We start from the raw sequence: 20,098 nt of genomic DNA, 5'->3' as shown, positions 1-20,098 counted from the left end.
TCAGAGGGCAGGTCTAGACTGCGCTGGAGATGCAGCGACGTGAGTGAAGAAGGACGTCGGGAGGGGCGGGGCATAGGGAAGGCTGATGGTCATGTATCTCAGTATAGGGACCCCGTCGAGCCTGTGAGAAGGGAGACACAAGACAGGAGGGAGGGGTCATCGGGTTAGTGACAGTCAAGGGAACCAAGTCCATTTGAAAAGGGAATGTACACTGATGTCAGTTACTGTGTCTGTTGTGTCATTATTGTCTGCACTTGAGAACACACTGGTCGCCATTAGAGACGCACCGGGTTCATACGCTTCATATGACTTCACTCACTTCACACTGAAAGAGTTTCCTGGGTTTTGTTTGGGATAAAACAAAACTGTGGATAGGTGAGCTGCACACCCCAGGTGAAGCTCACCTGTCTGCAGTCTCCCCCCCCCCCCCCCCCCACTACCCCTTGCTCTTCCTCCCTGCCCCTTACCTGAAGGCCACTTAACTTTTCGAGTGGACTCTCCACGCGGGGCAGGGTCACGGAGGGCACGCTTAGAGTGGCCTGGGGGGGCAGGGGCCTCAGCGGGAGAGGCACCACCGCTGGCCGCCGGGTCTGCTGGAAGTTGTTGATCACACAAGTCACCTTGAAAAGCGGAGGGAGGAGTGGGGAGGATGGAGAAATGGTTAGCTTCCCTGGGGTAAAGACAAGCCAATGCTAACTGCAGTTCATAAAATGATGACAGTGTCTCAGTCACGGGCAAAAAGATGGTTAACAAATGAATAGATAGAAAGAAAGAGGGAGAGAGACAAAAAAAAGCAGGATAGAGGGAGAGAAAAGGGGGAAAGACTGATTTTCAGCAGAGCCACTGCGACCCAAGAAGCCTTTTCCGCTCATAGCTCCGTGTACTCATGCTTGACTGCACCTAGTATTGCAGCTCTTCCAGCTTGCTCGCAGTAAAGACCTGCTGCTACAGCCTTCTCTGAGCGTCGCCTCATAAATTGAACCGTTGTTTTCAACATTCTCACATTGCATATGGACACGATGGGAGAATTCATACTCTGCTAAACAACATCTTCCATAGTTTGGCCTGAAACAGCTCCTTGGGAGGTTGTGTGTGAGAGCACCTATCTCCCTGTACTACTGGATCCACTCCAGACTGTGGCGATGACTCAGAATCAAAGACAGAGCGTCAGAGGGCTGGACCCTTGTTGCTTCTCACCAGGAAGGCGGCGATGGAACCCCCGGTTAGGAATCCGGCGAGCACATCTGACCAGTGGTTGCGGTACTCAGACACCCGCACCACTCCCACCAGCACGGCTAGGGAGAGAGACGTCAGGCACAGCGTCGGCTTAGTCAGCCGTGAGCCCTTGGTGTGGAACATATTTGTCACGTACATCTAGGCAAGACACACACACACACACACACACAAAGAAACGTGCGTATTAATACAATCATAAATGTAGAGGATTTTAAGAAGTTTGATCTTTGATATGATCAACATACCACAATCATATCACAAAACTAGTTTTATCTCATTTTATTAAATATGAAACCTGTGACATATCACCAACTTTCCCTTCCAAAAACGGGCCCCTACCACTGTGTAGACAGCTGAGTACATGCTCAGGGCGGCATCTTTCGAGGGGAAGGACCGGCGAGCGTTGGCGATCACATAGGGGTTTCCCGTGCACGCCCTGCGCTCTGTAATGTACTGCATGGGAGTCTGGCAGCCCAGGGCAGTGTAGTTGGGACGGCAGGCAGCCAGGAAGTGAGGCGTCTGGTTTCCTGTCACCACCTGGCCGGCGTTGGCAAAGATGGTGGTGGTGAAGAGACCGAAGGAGTAGACACCTGAGCAATGAAAGAGAGAGGGATGGTGACACCTGGGCAATACGGAAGAGAGAAGGGGGGAATACGGAAGAGAGAAGGGGGAAATAAGAAAGAGAGAAGGGGGAAATACGAAAGGCATCAGAAAGTATTTAAATTCTCAGAGAACACCACTTTAATGGGTGGGCAGAGTGGTATATATAAAAACATTACTGGGCAAAAAGGTTGCACTGCATTAAACTAGATTCCAGTAGATGTATTCAAATCATGCTCTACTGATAACTCAGTTATGTTCATGCCATATTATAGTGTTTCAATGATTTGTGTCAAAAAAGGCAAGATGCAGCTGGACCAGTCTTTCAAGCTGGCCTGTTGACTGACTCTATGTCAATAGAGTAAATTGAATTCAAGTTCAATTCATGAGAGAAATGTTTTATCTAACACTATCTTCTTGATGTTTGCATATTCAATTTCCAATATCCAAGGTCCACTGAAACCCTGCATGAGATGAGAGAACTCTGGGTCCTTCCTTCCTTGCCTAGGACCACGGACAGAGGCACAACACCACTACCTTCACAGTAATCTGAATGACTTCCAATCCTGAAGGGTGGATAAATGACGTTGACCTTTTGTTCTGTGTGTAGTTTGTCCCCGGCAGGACCTACCCAGGAAGCGAACGATGCGTCGCAGCAGCGGGCTGAAGAAGCAGCAGTCTGCGCTCATGATGGTCCTCTCCTGTGTGGCTGCTGACTTATTGAAGAAGCGCATCATCTCCCCGATCAGGATCTGCTCCCAAACAAAACATACAGATAAAGAAATAAATAACGGTCACCTCAGGTCAGAGGTCAGAGCGAGTGGTACATCACATCGACCGGTGCTTTCCGGAAAATCATTGGCCCTATATAAAGGCTTTTCAAGGGCAGATGAACTCATTTGGTGTATCTGAAAATCATCTGTCAAAGAGCCACTCATGTAAAATCGCATATCACACACCATTACACAAATCTGTGCTGTATTCTCCATCTCCATACTGCCTCTCAGTGATGAGGAGCTTTGATGCCTTCCCACTGTTGCCACTGATTCAGTAAACGGGCCAGATAATTGCCCTGCTGTCACGTCTCCTCGCCTTCTGCTTGAACATGACTTCTCCTCTGCGGCACTGCGGGAGAGCAGCACTCGAGTGGACCCCGTGTGTGCCGCCGCCCGGCACCGCGTCTCCCTGATCACAGGGCTGCCAGAGCATTACTGACAGGCCACCAGACAGGAGTTAGGCACACATGAAAAATGCATGATGCAGTGGTGCCGTAGCTAGGGGCGCAGTGGTGCAGTTGTTAGGGGCGCAGTGGTGCAGTTGTTAGGGGCGCAGTGGTGCAGTTGTTAGGGGCGCAGTGGTGCAGTTGTTAGGGGCGCAGTGATGCCGTAGTTAGGGGCGCAGTGGTGCCGTAGTTAGGGGCGCAGTGGTGCAGTTGTTAGGGGCGCAGTGGTGCAGTTGTTAGGGGCGCAGTGGTGCAGTTGTTAGGGGCGCAGTGGTGCCGTAGTTAGGCGCAGTGGTGGCTAAATACCCATCCTTTACCTCTGCATTCAGTTAGCACCTCAGCAGTTAGCACCTCAGCAGTTCAGCAAGGGCAGCTGACCGCAGGCTGTGGCCTGATGCTAACTTCTGCGCTACAGCTAATGCAGGCCGATGCTAAAGGTGCCCGGGGTTTGAGAAGAATCTGCAGTGACAGCTAAAGCCCTTGGTGTACCCCATGCAGGGGGAGGGTCCCACATGGCAGTGAATGACAGGGCCAGGAGGCAGAGGGAGAGTCACCCTTAGAGATTTTACATCATTGCCAATGCCAGCGCTTACAGGGATGATCTGGCATCTCATACCCTGGGCTGACTGCAGTCTCAGCAGTGATCTGCTGATCACAACACAGGGATGTGTCCTCTGATGGCATGGCTCACCTCCCCCTGACAGACAGCTGAAAATGGGAAAGACAACAGCTTGTAGTTTCTAAATGGTCTCTGGTAAGAGGGGGATTAGCAGATGCACCTAGAGGTCCCCTGTCATCTCTGTATATGCACTGGAATGAAGAGTAGCAGATGGGAATTCTGTGTAGAAAACAGTTAGCGTGTGCATTAAATTCTCCTCTAGATGCGCTAAGAATAGTTTTCATTATCGGCAGGCATTACCTGTGGTGTTTTCTAAGCAGTGTAAACTTGGAAAAAGACATTTTTAGCAAGCCAACACAACTGTAATGACCTCTACTGGTGTTTATATTGAACAACTGGTATCGCCATTATGATTAAATACACCGTTTGATTAGATAGCCCACATACGGGTGACTTTCTTAAGCTTTGCAGTAGGCCTGCAACATAGATCCATATAGAAGTTAGTAAGATATTTTGTATAGCTATAAGGAGCCACTAATCCCAAATAGGCTACCAGAGGAATCTACAAAATGTGGAAAGATGAAAGCTTGAGGCTAAATAGTTTGGGTTAGCCCTCTAGATACCTTTGCAACAATGCTGGGTGAAAAATAGAAACAGTTCCGTTCAATTAATAAATAGTCTCCGTCTATAAAGATCAAAATTAATGAAATTAACTAATCTGAACTAATAACCCAATTCATTAGCACAATATTATATATTAAAATATCATAGGCTAATCCTCAATCGTTACAACTTTGCTGAAGGTTAGAGGCTAAACTGCCAAGTTATTTTGCTGCGCTGTTGGGAAGTTAGCGTTCATGCGATTAGTTAATTAAGTAGTTTAAGCCTAATTAAATCATAACATAAACGCCATCTGAACACATTTGGCAACACATGTTCATTAAGGCCTACAAAAAACACTTAACTTCTGTGATAGTGTTCAGTCCTCCGTAATGGCAACGAACGAAATTAAGCCTAGTAATAACGGTCACGCACTGGGGGCTTTGATGGTCAGTGACAAGACGTCAAATTGTTCTAAAAACGTGATGTGTCAAATTGTTCGATTACTATGGTTATAGTCACTATAGTTATGGAATGTTTGATGTTTGCAACCTGCAAAGTAGAACGTTTCAGAAAACCCCACTTTTGCAAAGCAATTTCAACGAGTAGACGTACAAATATTTTCTCAAAGCGACATTTTATCACATTTGTCTGGCCAGAAAACTTCTACACAATATGCAGGACAGATCGCAGGTAATTAGTATTGATGTACTTTGACTGTTTTTAATGGTATTGAATGGTTTGCTGGTATATCCTAGCTAATTTAACGCTACGGTTTAACGCAAATGTAGCCGAAAGTCTAGTTTTTCTTTTCACAGTATATAACAGAAATCATTTTTTTCTCCATCAATATGTGTGCTGCCTTTGTATCAAACCCTTAACCTTGGTGTTTCTGGCTCCACCAGTTTAGCTGGAGCACAGCCTACTGGAGTATGCCCATCAGAAAAACGTGAAAGCAAAAAAAATCACCTGATTGATTAGGTTTTCTCTGTGTTATTAGTGATTGATTAGGTTTTCTCTGTGTATTAGTGTTTGCCCTACTGTCTGTGTGACAAGAAGAAAGCTGGCTTCTGTCTGGACATGATGTCCTTCAATGAAAAAGTAAGGTCCCTCTATTGGATACAAAGTTGAGAAAATCACAATATCATGGAAATGTCTTGCCCATGCTCTACCTTTCTCTCGTAGAAGATGCTCCTGAGACTGTTCCTGAAACAACAGGAGCAGGGCTCAGTGAAGTCCTACGTGACTGTGGAGGATGTCATGGAATGGTTTTTCCGTCATGAGAGGAAAATGTTCAAGGAGTGGTGAGTAATCCCGTAGGACTTCAACTGTAAAGGAGCCATTTCATTGGAAAAATAAGCAAGGAAGATAACACATCTCTGCTTATTGTTTAGGTTCCCTGACCTAAAGGATACAGGAGATGACCAAACCTGTCTGGTAAGCAAGAGAAATAGAGTGTTGAATTTCACCCGGTAGTAATTATATTATTTAATATATTATATTATAATAGTAATTCTATCACATTGGATGAGCAGCATTTCCAGGATGTTTGTAGGTGTTCTCTGTCATTTTTAATCCATGTTAAAATGAATGAGTGTTGTCACGTGTATATACTGCTGAATTAATATATACACATTCAAGTTTCTGTTAGTCTTTTGTTTTCAGCTAATTATTTTTAATGAATTGTGTCATTTTAGACTTGGGAGGTAAATACTCATCTCAGGATGCAGGATATTGAGCAAGAGGTCAGAAGAGACCGGTTAGCCAGACATCTGTCTGCTGTCTCTTGTGCGGGCGATGGGCCGAAGGACTGTGAACAACATATCCCCTCAGATCCGTGAGTCCATTCGCTGATTTAACTATTCGTCAGTTTTGAATATGCTGCACCTTGAGTTTTGTTTTGCTATTGTTACTATTAGTTTATTTCCAGGTTAGAAAGAGGAGTGCTTTAACTCAATGAATTTATCTTTTCTCCTTAACAGAAAGTCACCTGACAGTCTGACCTCAGATGACCTCAGCATGCCCCTGGTCAAGAGAATCATGAGTGACCTTGAAACTCGAGCTACGATACTATCAGTGCTCCCGTCTGCACGCCCAATTGGAGGTAGTGGCAGACCATCGTCACCAGACTTCTCTTCATCATGAAGACAGACCCCAAAGGCAACTCCTTACAATGGCTCCTCCATGCATCTTACAAAACTGGCGATGGATATTCGTCCATGCAGTGCTCGGGAACTTATCGTCTTTTTTGCCTGGTCACAACCTGCAAGCACAATACTCCGTCCAGTGGCTGCAAGGATGACCCGCTCGATTCATAAGAAGCTTGTGAAGTGTATGTATACCCTGATGACATGAAGGCGTTTTGAGCACAAGCAATGGGACTCTGATGGCTGCCATCACGGCACTCGTGTCGTGAAAGTTGGCAACTTTTTTTCAACAATCTTGGCTACAGTCTCAGAACCACCATCCATTTTGAGGCTTTTCATGATCGCTAGCAGCCACAGGGGTTCACCCACATACTCGTTGAGAAGCTGGTGATTCACTCGGAGTTGAGACAGTTCACCTTCAGTTGTGAACCCACTTGTTGGGTGTATGCCAGTATACACTCCCGATATGAAAGACCCACGAATTTGTGGTTCAAACCATCATAATTGGCACACTGTGGATCATTTGGTAAACAGGACTGGTCACTCTCTGTGGTTGAAAGTTACCGAAGAAGAGAGCTTAGTCAACTGTTATTTCACATGAATTGAGCTCGTTTGTATGGTGAACTCCATCTGTGAACACCTTGTGACAATGTATGACAGCATGAAATCTCTCCTGGAGGCATTATCCTATAAGAACAGGATGGTATCCAGAGACATTAGCCGTATGGTGTGTGGCCAACTTGAGATGGCGTGCCAAAATAGGAAAGTGGCTACACCACCAGTTGAAGTGCCACTGTGCCACGAGGTTGAAAATGTCCTATGTGGTCTAGTGGCAAGATTTATCCATATCCTTGTCCCAGTTACTATGGCAGAGAAGGAAGATCTGATCATGTGTCTTCTACTGGTGGACCAGATACGTTATTTCACTGAAGTGATTTTTCCAATCCCAGGAAATGCAGTCTTATGCTTGTCATCTCAAAGAACTTCCTCAGATATGATCGATCAGCTAGGTGACATGGTTTTCAATCAATACATCGAGTCCTTCCCCTCTGTATGATGTCGAGTCTCAGTTACACTCATTAGTGATGGATAAACATCAGAGCTATATTGATCAGCAACATGATCATAACAACACTACTGAATTATGTGAGGTTTGCTGGGTTCGCTCTGTGTGACGCCTCACCTGCAGTGAAGCCCACCTCCTGGGTTTGCTCTACCTGACGCCTCACCTGCAGTGAAGCCACCTCCTGGGGTTCGCTCTACCTGACGCCTCACCCTGCAGTGAAGCCACTCCTGGGTTTGCACTGCAGTGAAGCCACCTCCTGGGTTGCTCTACCTGACGCTTCACCTGCAGGAAGCCACGTCTGGGGTTTGCACCTGCCAGTGAAGCCACTTCCTGGGTTCGCTCTACGTGCAGTGAAGCCACCTCCTGGGTTTGCTCCTACCTGACGCCTCACTGCTCTACCTGAACACCTCACCTGCAGTGAAGCCACCTCCTGGGTCTGACGCCTCACCTGCCAGTGAAGCCACTCCTGGGTTTGCTCTGTGTGACGCCTCACCTGCATGAGCACCTGCCTGGGGTTCACTCTACCTGACGCCTCACCTGCAGTGAAGACACCTCTGGGTTTGCACCTGCAGTGAAGCCACCTCCTGGGTTTGCTCTTCCTGACTGCTCTAGAACCTGCAGTGAAGCCACCTCCTGGGGTTTGCTCTGTGTGACGCGTCACCTGCAGTGAAGCCACCTCCTGGGTTTGCACTACCTGACTGCTCTAGACCTGAATTGTCCTCAGAACTTCCAGGTGGGGAGATGGAGGAGAAGGCTCAAGACATTGACCAAATCGATCATATCGTAAAGTACCAAGCTTTTGTACTACCTAAGGTCTTTTAACATACTTAAATGTGTTGTTTAGTTCCCTTTCATGTAATTTGTAGTATTCATATCTTTTCTCTTCGGTTGGCAGTTCCAGCATTGATAAATTATACAGCATTGTTGTGATTGCTTTTCCCTGTGGCAGTGCAGTGCAGCTACACATGCTGCTATGGTTGCAATTGTTGTAGATGAAAGTCCTCTTAACCTTGGTGTTTCTGGCTCCACCAGTTTAGCTGGAGCACAGCCTAGCTACTGGAGTATGCCCATCAGAAAAACGTGAAAGCAAAAAAAATCACCTGATTGATTAGGTTTTCTCTGTGTTATTAGTGATTGATTAGGTTTTCTCTGTGTATTAGTGTTTGCCCTACTGTCTGTGTGACAAGAAGAAAGCTGGCTTCTGTCTGGTCAAGATGTCCTTCAACGAAAAAGTAAGGTTCCTCTATTGGATACAAAGTTGAGAAAATCACAATATCATGGAAATGTCTTGCCCATGCCTTCTACCTTTCTCTCTTAGAAGATGCTCCTGAGACTGTTCCTGAAACAACAGGAGCAGGGCTCAGTGAAGTCCTTACGTGACTGGTGGAGGATGTCATGGAATGGTTTTTCCGTCATGAGAGGAAAATGTTCAAGGAGTGGTTGAGTAATCCGTAGGGACTTCAACTGTAAAGGAGCCATTTCATGGAAAAATAAGCAAGGAAGATAACACATCTCTGCTTATTGTTTAGGTTCCCTGACCTAAAGGATACAGGAGATGACCAAACCTGTCTGGTAAGCAAGAGAAATAGAGTGTTGAATTTCACCCGGTAGTAATTATATTATATTATATATTATATTATAATAGTAATTCTATCACATGGGATGAGCAGCATTTCCAGGATGTTTGTAGGTGTTCTCTGTCATTTTTAATCCATGTTAAAATGATGAGTGTTGTGCACGTGTATATACTGCTGAATTAATATATACACATTCAAGTTTCTGTAATCTTTTGTTTTCAGCTCATTATTTTTTAATGAATTGGTGTCATTTTAGACTTGGAAGGTAAATACTCATCTCAGGATGCAGGATATTGAGCAAGAGGTCAGGAGAGACCGGTTAGCCAGACATCTGTCTGCTGTCTCTTGTGCGGGCGATGGGCTGAAGGACTGTGAACAACATATCCTCTCGGATCCGTGAGTCCATTCGCTGATTAACTATTCCTCAGTTTGGATGTGCTGCACCTTGAGTTTGTTTGCTATTGTTACTATTAGTTTAATTTCCAGGTTAGAAAGAGGAGTGCTTTACTCAATGAATTTTATCTTTCTCCTTAACAGAAAGTCACCTGACAGTGTGACCTCAGATGACCTCAGCATGCCCCTGGTCAAGAGAATCATGAGTGACCTTGAACTCGAGCTACGATACTACCAGTGCTCCCGTCTGCACGCCCAATTGGAGGTAGTGGCAGACATCGTCACCAGACTTCTCTTCATCATGAAGACAGGACCCCAAAGGCACTCCTTACAATGGCTCCTCCATGCATCTTACAAAACTGGCGATGGATATCGTCCATGCAGTGCTCGGGAACTTATCGTCTTTTTGCCTGGTCACAAACCTGCAAGCACAATACTCCCGTCCAGTGGCTGCAAGGATGACCCGCTCGATTCATAAGAAGCTTGTGAAGTGTATGTATACCCTGATGACATGAAGGCGTTCTTGAGCACAAGCAATGGGACTCTGATGGCTGCCGTCACGGCACTCGTGTCGGTGAAAGTTGGCAAACTTTTCCAACAATCGTGGCTACAGTCTTCAGAACCACCATCCATTTTGAGGCTTTCATGATCGCTAGCAGCCACAGGGGTTCACCCACTACTGGTGAGAAGCTGGTGATTCACAGTGAGACAGTCACTTCAGTTGTGACACTTGTGGTGTTGCAGATACACTCCGAAGAAGACCCAGAATTTGTATTCAAACCTCATAATTGGCCACTGGTGGATCATGTTGTAAACAGACTGGCACTCTCTGGTGTGAAAAGTTACCAAGAAGAAGAGCTTAGTCAACTGTTATTTCAACATGAATGAGCTCGTTTGTATGGTGAACTCCATCTGTGAACACCTTGTGACAATGTATGACAGCATGGATTCTCTCCTGGAGGCCATTATCCTATAAGAACAGGATGGTATCCAGAGACATTAGCCGTATGGTATGTGGCCAACTTGAGATGGCGGGCCAAAATAGGAAAGTGGCTACACCACCAGTTGAAGTGCCACTGTGCCACGAGGTTGAAATGTCTATGTGGTCTAGTGGCAAGATTTATCCATATCCTTGTCCCAGTTACTATGGCAGAGAAGGAAGATCTGATCATGTGTCTTCTACTGGTGGACCAGATACGTTATTTCACTGAAGTGATTTTTTTTCCAATCCCCAGGAAATGCCAGTCTTATGCTTGTCATCTCAAAGAACTTTCCTCAGATATGATCGATCAGCTAGGTGACATGGTTTTCAATCAATACATCGAGTCCTTCCCTCTGTATGATGTCGAGTCTCAGTTACACTCATTAGTGATGGATAAACATCAGAGCTATTGATCAGCAACCATGATACATAACAACACTACTGGAATTATGTTGAGGTTTTGCTGGGTTTCGCCTCTGTGTGATGCCTCACCTGCCAGTTGTAAGCCACCTCCTGGGTTTGCTCTAGCCTGACGCCTCACCTGCAGTGAAGCCACCTCCTGGGTTTGCACCTTGCAGTGAAGCCACCTCCTGGGTTTGCACCTGCAGTGAAGCCACCTCCTGGGTTTGCACCTGCAGTGAAGCCACCTCCTGGGTTTGCTCTACCTGACGCTTCACCTGCAGTGAAGCCACCTCCTGGGTTTGCACCTGCAGTGAAGCCACTTCCTGGGTTCGCTCTACCTGCAGTGAAGCCACCTCCTGGGTTTGCTCTACCTGACGCCTCACCTGCTCTACCTGACACCTCACCTGCAGTGAAGCCACCTCCTGGGTCTGACGCCTCACCTGCAGTGAAGCCACCTCTGGGTTTGCTCTGTGTGACGCCTCACCTGCAGTGAAGCCACCTCCTGCAGTGAAGCCACCTCCTGGGTTCGCTCTACCTGACGCCTCACCTGCAGTGAAGACACCTCCTGGGTTTGCACCTGCAGTGAAGCCACCTCCTGGGTTTGCTCTTCCTGACTGCTCTAGACCTGCAGTGAAGCCACTCCTGGGTTTGCTCTGTGTGACGCCTCACCTGCAGTGAAGCCACCTCCTGGGTTGCACCTGCAGTGAAGCCACCTCCTGGGTTTTGCACTACCTGACTGCTCTAGAACCTGAATTGTCCTCAGAACTTCCAGGTGGGGAGATGGAGGAGAAGGCTCAAGACATTGACCAAATCGATCATATCGTAAGTACCAAGCTTTTGTACTACCTAAGGTCTTTTAACATACTTAAATGTGTTGTTTAGTTTCCTTTCAATCTAATTTGTAGTATTCATATCTTTTCTCTTCGTTGGCAGTTCAGCATTGATAAATTATACAGCATTGTTGTGATTGCTTTTCCCTGTGGCAGTGCAGTGCAGCTACACATGCTGCTATGGTTGCAATTGTTGTAGATGAAAGTCCTCTTAACCTTGGTGTTTCTGGCTCCACCAGTTTACCTGGAGCACAGCCTAGCTACTGGAGTATGCCCATTAGAAAAACGTGAAAAGCAAAAAAATCACCTGATTGATTAGGTTTTCTCTGTGTTATTAGTGATTGATTAGGGTTTCTCTGTCTATTAGTGTTTGCCCTACTGTCTGTGCGACAAGAAGAAAGCTGGCTTCTGTCTGGACAAGATGTCCTTCAACGAAAAAGTAAGGTCCCTCTATTGGATACAAAGTTGAGAAAATCACAATATCATGGAAATGTTCTTGCCCATGCTCTACCTTTCTGTCGTAGAAGATTGCTCCTGAGACTGTTCCTGAAACAACAGGAGCAGGGCTCAGTGAAGTCCTACGTGACTGTGGAGGATGTCATGGAATGGTTTTTCCGTCATGAGAGGAAAATGTTCAAGGAGTGGTGAGTAATCCCGTAGGACTTCAACTGTAAAGGAGCCATTTCATTGGAAAAATAAGCAAGGAAGATAACACATCTCTGCTTATTGTTTAGGTTCCCTGACCTAAAGGATACAGGAGATGACCAAACCTGTCTGGTAAGCAAGAGAAGTACAGTGATGAATTTCACCCGGTAGTAATTATATTATATTATATATTATATTATAATAGTAATTCTATCACATTGGATGAGCAGCATTTCCAGGATGTTTGTAGGTGTTCTCTGTCATTTTTAATCCATGTTAAAAAGAATGAGTGTTGTCACGTGTATATACTGCTGAATTAATATATACACATTCAAGTTTCTGTAATCTTTTGTTTTCAGCTCAGTATTTTTAATGAATTGTGTCATTTTAGACTTGGGAGGTAAATACTCATCTCAGGATGCAGGATATTGAGCAAGAGGTCAGGAGAGACCGGTTAGCCAGACATCTGTCTGCTGTCTCTTGTGCGGGCGATGGGCCGAAGGACTGTGAACAACATATCCCCTCAGATCCGTGAGTCCATTCGCTGATTAACTATTCGTCAGTTTGGATGTGCTGCACCTTGAGTTTGTTTTGCTATTGTTACTATTAGTTTATTTCCAGGTTAGAAAGAGGAGTGCTTTACTCAATGAATTTATCTTTTCTCCTTAACAGAAAGTCACCTGACAGTCTGATCTCAGATGACCTCAGCATGCCCCTGGTCAAGAGAATCATGAGTGACCTTGAACTCGAGCTACGATACTACCAGTGCTCCCGTCTGCACGCCCAATTGGAGGTAGTGGCAGACATTGTCACCAGACTTCTCTTCATCATGAAGACAGACCCCAAAGGCACTCCTTACAATGGCTCCTCCATGCATCTTACAAAACTGGCGATGGATATCGTCCATGCAGTGCTCGGGAACTTATCGTCTTTTTGCCTGGTCACAAACCTGCAAGCACAATACTCCCGTCCAGTGGCTGCGAGGATGACCCGCTCGATTCATAAGAAGCTTGTGAAGTGTATGTATACCCCTGATGACATGAAGGCGTTCTTGAGCACAAGCAATGGGACTCTGATGGCTGCCGTCACGGCACTCGTGTCGGTGAAAGTTGGCAAACTTTTTCAACAATCTTGGCTACAGTCTTCAGAACCACCATCCATTTTGAGGCTTTTCATGATCGCTAGCAGCCACAGGGGTTCACCCACTACTCGTGAGAAGCTGGTGATTCACAGTGAGACAGTCACTTCAGTTGTGACACTTGTGGTGTTGCAGATACACTCCGAAGAAGACCCAGAATTTGTGTTCAAACCTCATAATTGGCCACTGGTGGATCATGTTGTAAACAGACTGGCACTCTCTGGTGTGAAAGTTACCAAGAAGAAGAGCTTAGTCAACTGTTATTTCAACATGAATGAGCTCGTTTGTATGGTGAACTCCATCTGTGAACACCTTGTGACAATGTATGACAGCATGAAATCTCTCCTGGAGGCATTATCCTATAAGAACAGGATGGTATCCAGAGACATTAGCCGTATGGTGTGTGGCCAACTTGAGATGGCGGGCCAAAATAGGAAAGTGGCTACACCACCAGTTGAAGTGCCACTGTGCCACGAGGTTGAAAATGTCCTATGTGGTCTAGTGGCAAGATTTATCCATATCCTTATCCCAGTTACTATGGCAGAGAAGGAAGATCTGATCATGTGTCTTCTACTGGTGGACCAGATACGTTATTTCACTGAAGTGATTTTTTTCCAATCCCAGGAAATGCAGTCTTATGCTTGTCATCTCAAAGAACTTTCCTCAGATATGATCGATCAGCTAGGTGACATGGTTTTCAATCAATACATCGAGTCCTTCCCTCTGTATGATGTCGAGTCTCAGTTACACTCATTAGTGATGGATAAAAATCAGAGCTATATGATCAGCAACATGATCATAACCACACTACTGAATTATGTGAAACTACTTTGGGATGTATCTCATAAGGGACATGAGGAGTCGCCCACCTCAGGTGCACTACGGCCACCTCCTGGGTTTGCTCTACCTGACGCCTCACCTGCAGTGAAGCCACCTCCTGGGTTTGCACTACCTGACGTCTCACCTGCAGTGAAGCCACCTCCTGGGTTTGCACTACCTGACGCCTCACCTGCAGTGAAGCCACCTCCTGGGTTTGCACCTGCAGTGAAGCCACCTCCTGGGTTTGCTCTACCTGACGCCTCACCTGCAGTGAAGCCACCTCCTGGGTTTGCACCTGCAGTGAAGCCACCTCCTGGGTTTGCACCTGCAGTGAAGCCACCTCCTGGGTTTGCACCTCCAGTGAAGCCACCTCCTGGGTTCGCTCTACCTGACGCCTCACCTGCAGTGAAGCCACCTCCTGGGTTCGCTCTACCTGCAGTGAAGCCACCTCCTGGGTTTGCTCTGTGTGACGCCTCACCTGCAGTGAAGCCACCTCCTGGGTTTGCTCTACCTGACGCCTCACCTGCAGTGAAGCCACCTCCTGGGTTTGCACCTGCAGTGAAGCCACCTCCTGGGTTTGCTCTACCTGACGCCTCACCTGCAGTGAAGCCACCTCCTGGGTTTGCATTATGTGACGCCTCACCTGCAGTGAAGCCACCTCCTGGGTTTGCACCTGCAGTGAAGACACCTCCTGGGTTCGCTCTTCCTGACGCCTCACCTGCAGTGAAGCCACCTCCTGGGTTTGCACCTGCAGTGAAGACACCTCCTGGGTTCGCTCTTCCTGACGCCTCACCTGCAGTGAAGCCACCTCCTGCAGTGAAGCCACCTCCTGGGTTTGCTCTACCTGACGCCTCACCTGCAGTGAAGCCACCTCCTGGGTTTGCACCTGCAGTGAAGCCACCTCCTGGGTTCGCTCTTCCTGACGCCTCACCTGCAGTGAAGCCACCTCCTGGGTTTGCACCTGCAGTGAAGACACCTCCTGGGTTCGCTCTTCCTGACGCCTCACCTGCAGTGAAGCCACCTCCTGGGTTTGCACCTGCAGTGAAGACACCTCCTGGGTTCGCTCTACCTGACGCCTCACCTGCAGTGAAGCCACCTCCTGGGTTCGCTCTACCTGCAGTGAAGCCACCTCCTGGGTTTGCTCTGTGTGACGCCTCACCTGCAGTGAAGCCACCTCCTGGGTTTGCTCTACCTGACGCCTCACCTGCAGTGAAGCCACCTCCTGGGTTTGCACCTGCAGTAAAGCCACCTCCTGGGTTCGCTCTGTGTGACGCCTCACCTGCAGTGAAGCCACCTCCTGGGTTTGCTCTACCTGACGCCTCACCTGCAGTGAAGCCACCTCCTGCAGTGAAGCCACCTCCTGGGTTTGCTCTACCTGACGCCTCACCTGCAGTGAAGCCACCTCCTGGGTTTGCACCTGCAGTGAAGACACCTCCTGGGTTTGCATTATGTGACGCCTCACCTGCAGTGAAGCCACCTCCTGGGTTCGCTCTACCTGCAGTGAAGACACCTCCTGGGTTTGCACCTGCAGTGAAGCCACCTCCTGGGTTTGCTCTGTCTGACGCCTCACCTGCAGTGAAGCCACCTCCTGGGTTCGCTCTACCTGACTGCTCTAGACCTGAATTGTCCTCAGAACTTCCAGGTGGGGAGATGGAGGAGAAGGCTCAAGACATTGACCAAATCGATCATATGGTAAGTACCAAGCTTTTGTACTACCTAAGGTCTTTTTACATACTTAAATGTGTTGTTTAGTTTCCTTTCAATCTAATTTGTAATATTCATATCTTTTCTCTTCGTTGGCAGTTTAGCATTGATAAATTATACAGCATTGTTGTGATTGCTTTTCCCTGTGGCAGTGCAGTGCAGCTACACATGCTGCTATGGTTGCAATTGTTGTAGATGAAAGTCCTCTTAAAAGAAAAAAAAAAACATACCTCGATTTCATTCTTGTTTTCAGTGTGTCCAAGACATTGCACTGACAGTAACATCTAACAGTTCAAAGGATGACCTGAATGAAGCACATCTCCCATCTGGTGAGTTGCACGCGTCCATATCACATCATTGTACTGCTTGTCTTGTACATACATTATCAGTGATTAAAACTCTGCAACTACTACTTGTTTCAGAGCGAGTCAAGCCAAGCCAAGTCAAGAAAAAGGGACTGAAAGGCTTTCTGCAGAGAATGAGGAAGGCATTGAGTTGTTGGGAGCCCTCCAGTGACACAGGAAGACGGGAGACGGAGCTATCTAGAAATAACTAAAAAAAAAAAAAAAAATCTAAAAAAAACTCTTAAAAAAAAAACACTAAAAAAAAAATAGATATTGCCTTAACATCAATTGAATATTCTATTATTTTTATTGTTATTATTTGTGTTTACCTAATAATCAATTTTTGAATAAAATTATTTTATTACAGTAAACTGTGTTTGCCATGTCATGCCGAACTCACTTGCAAGTCACTGGGAAGGTGGAGTCAGGCCATTAAGATACATTAAGATACTCGTATGAACAAAATCTCCTTGAAATGGTCATGAAAAGCATTTTCTTTTCCTCAAATAAACGGTTGGATGGATTAGCCAAGCAGTGGTCAGCCCTTAGCTGGATGGTAACTGGACTTGTAAAATGAGAGAAGAAAGTAGCCACTGCAAAGGAGTAATATAGTGAAAGTCAATTATATTACCAGTGGGGCCCTGCTATGAATTGCATACTTGTGGAAAACATTTTTTTTTTTTTTTTTTTTAATAAATATAAATAAGGGTCCAGGCACACAGCCAAACTCACAGATGCATTATTGTGACAGACTGAGCGTCGGGTTACCGTCTATATGTGGGTATGGCCAAAAGCTCAGAGTCAGAGTGAGGGTTCAAAGTCATATGGGTTTATTAACTTTTGAAAAAGATCAACAAAGAAAGTCCAACACAAAAAAGGTAGATTAGGGAACCCAACTTCATAAATACAACACAGCATTAACAAAAATAAAGAAAAGTCCAAATTCAAAGTCTCTAGAAAAAACCTGCTAAGTCCCTAAAAGAACCGAGGACACCAACCAGCAGTCTCAAGGTCCACACACATGCCAATACCTGACAAGACTCTCCCTAGACAGGGCAAGTCAACATATATAGAGAGGTGGCCAGCACCATTTATAAAAAAAAGGTATACACAAAAATCAATTAGTACACAGATCACAAGACAAACCCTCAAATACGGTATTCTCTGTGTGCTAAACATATAACTGTAATAATAACCATCTGATATATCCCATTCCCAAGCCTGAATGAATGAAACAGAGTTTGTGCACCAACCTGCTTCACTCAAAAAAATAAATTCAACTTTGTTGAAGTTCGTTTAATCCGGTATGTGGATGTTTGTGTGTGTATGTGCGCTTGTATGCAAGTGCAATGTGTAGTGGTCGTAGTTGTGGGGCAGAGGAGCGTTTTTCATGTGTGGTCGACCACGACCGTCACACTTAAGATGCAGAAAACTATGGTATGCCAATTAATTTCTGAGCCATTTAACACATCCTGTACACCCTGTATTCCAATAAGAATGTCATGAGAATGCACTGAGAAATCTCAGCCTATTTACCCATCATATAAATAAATACCATCGCAGACATAGTTTTCTGCTTCAATTATCTGCTTATCCTTATAATGGTAACCTTATGAGCACACTGTATACCTACTAAGCTGTTGTACATCAAATTTGTATCCATTATCAATCTTGTATATCATCTATATACCATCTTGCATGAAATCATATATGTAAATATATATATATATGTATTTGTATATATCAGCATACAATATAACATACATATGCTAATACCTTCAAGAAGCTTTTGAAGACCCAACTCTTCAGAGAGCACCTCCCCTCCTAACTGGCACCTGACTAGCGCTTAACTTGCTTCAGCAGTTACATTCCTGCACTTCTTTTTTTTCCTCTTTTCTAGGTTGTTGTTTTTCTAATTCTCATGTAAAGTAGTATTTATTGTTACACCATGCTTTTTTATTGCTCTTAGCTTGACTGTTCTCTCCCTTGTACGTTGCTTTGGACAAAAGCGTCTGCTAAATGACTAAATGTAAATGTAAATGTAATATGTTTTATCCTGATGCGAGTATGAATTAATCTGCTTGCTTCTGATTCTCTCTTCTCCTCTCATCCCTTCCTTTTTCTCACTCTCTGGGCTCTGTAAAGTGCCCAGAGATCATTTAAATTGGTCTTGGGGCTATATCATTATTATTTTTTTTGAAAATTGAATTGAGAGTGAAAAGAAAGAAAAAACAAGACGTGTGCTGTAATGAAGGCTCTCAGCTTCTCAGCTGGCAGAAGATTGTGACTGTTCACCTCTCCTGTGCTGTGGCCTACAGGGTTTGTGCTAAAAGCTTTCACTTGAGTTGAGAAAAAAAGGTAGACGGAAGCTATGTAATGGGACTGATCAGTGGGACTGGGCCTCTCTCATTCTACCAGAGTGTGGCTCTCTCTAACCCTCCACTGCATCACACGCACAGATACGCTGCAATTCAAACTTCTTCTCTGGGTAAAAATAGAGAAACCAAAGTGAGTATGGGTTTGGCGGTGGGAGACGGAGTGAATTCGGTAGAGCTTACTGTGCGACAAAGTGCAATTCGTAGTCCGGGCTTTGGTAAGTGTGTGGCTGAGAGTCTCTCTTATGGTGTTGAGTGGTGGAACTGCATGCTAAGATGCGTATGAATTATTCACCGGAAACCCTCGACACATGGAGGCCCAAGTGAGTGGCTTTTTTAAACGGCTTTTAAATCACACACATCATCTCGCACACTCGCAGCTCCCACACACTCTCTGGAGTCTTACTACTTCTAGAGTTTGTGTGAAGGCCTGCTTATGCTCACCGATAACACACACACACACACACACACACACACACATACGGAGTATACCCTCACACAAGCTTCCCACAGAACTTAATATAACTCCCACATTATTTTTCTGCTCTCTCACGCGGTCACACCACACTTGCTGTTTCACACACTTCCCATTTCTCAGAGTCCTCAGTGGAGACTCACTAATGATCCATAAGCTCCAAGGAATCTGTTCAGATATTCAGATTTTCTCAGATGTCCTCCCAAATCACACTCCAAGTTACCATTGCAACCGCTGCGGAGGATAAAACATGATTTTTTTCCTGAAGTGTACTTCATATACTTCATGTACTTCAAATATCTCCCTCCAAAAATAGTACTGATACTTGATCCATTAAATGTTGACTTCCTTCCTGAATCTTAAAATCTTAAAAAGGAAACGTCAGAGAAGAGGTTTGGTTAGTCTCTAGGAATTGGACTTTGACATTGAGATTGCTCCACTTTAGGTTTTCCACAGTGTCAAGGGTTGGGATTTCTCCATCAATTAAACCATCACTAATGTGTCTGTGTGTTTTCATTTTTCAATGGTCCTCTCTCTGAACCCTCTGTGCTGCTTACATATTGGGTAAAGGCCAGGTGTCTGTAGAGTGGTGAGATAACCATCTCCTTCCACCTGCCTGGACACTGGATCTGAACACACAATAAGGTTAGACATCTACTGAGCCATGGCCTCCACTGGATCTGGGGCGACAGTGGTACAGGAGGTAAAGAAAGTCGTTTAGTAATCAGAAGGTTGCTAGTTCGATTCCCTGTCGAAGTGTCCTTGAGCAAGACACTGAACCCCTAATTGCTCCTGATGTGCAGTGTGCCATCAGTGTAAATGTAAAATGTGTATACATTGTAAGTCGCACATATGTAAGTCGCTTTGGATAAAAGCGTCTGCTAAATGACTAAATGACTAAATGTAAATGGATCTGAACAAGGT

General features: G+C 45.6%; 1 protein-coding gene across 1 annotated transcript in view; it reads right to left on the bottom strand.

Annotated features, from left to right (window-relative positions):
- The window catches only part of LOC116219846 (phospholipid phosphatase-related protein type 5-like), a 30,273-nt gene continuing 10,175 nt past the window's right edge, over positions 1 to 20,098 (bottom strand). Inside the window, exons 2-6 of the mRNA XM_031563794.2 lie at positions 2,468 to 2,588; positions 1,576 to 1,826; positions 1,198 to 1,374; positions 484 to 620; positions 1 to 121 (exon numbers count right to left, since the gene is read on the bottom strand). Coding sequence (XP_031419654.2) covers positions 1 to 121; positions 484 to 620; positions 1,198 to 1,374; positions 1,576 to 1,826; positions 2,468 to 2,588 — 807 coding nt within the window. The remainder of the gene's footprint in view (positions 122 to 483; positions 621 to 1,197; positions 1,375 to 1,575; positions 1,827 to 2,467; positions 2,589 to 20,098) is intronic.

Source organism: Clupea harengus, chromosome 26 (assembly GCF_900700415.2).
Source record: "Clupea harengus chromosome 26, Ch_v2.0.2, whole genome shotgun sequence".
Classification (NCBI taxonomy): Eukaryota; Metazoa; Chordata; class Actinopteri; order Clupeiformes; family Clupeidae; genus Clupea; species Clupea harengus.
This window is presented reverse-complemented; position numbering and strand designations above follow the sequence as displayed.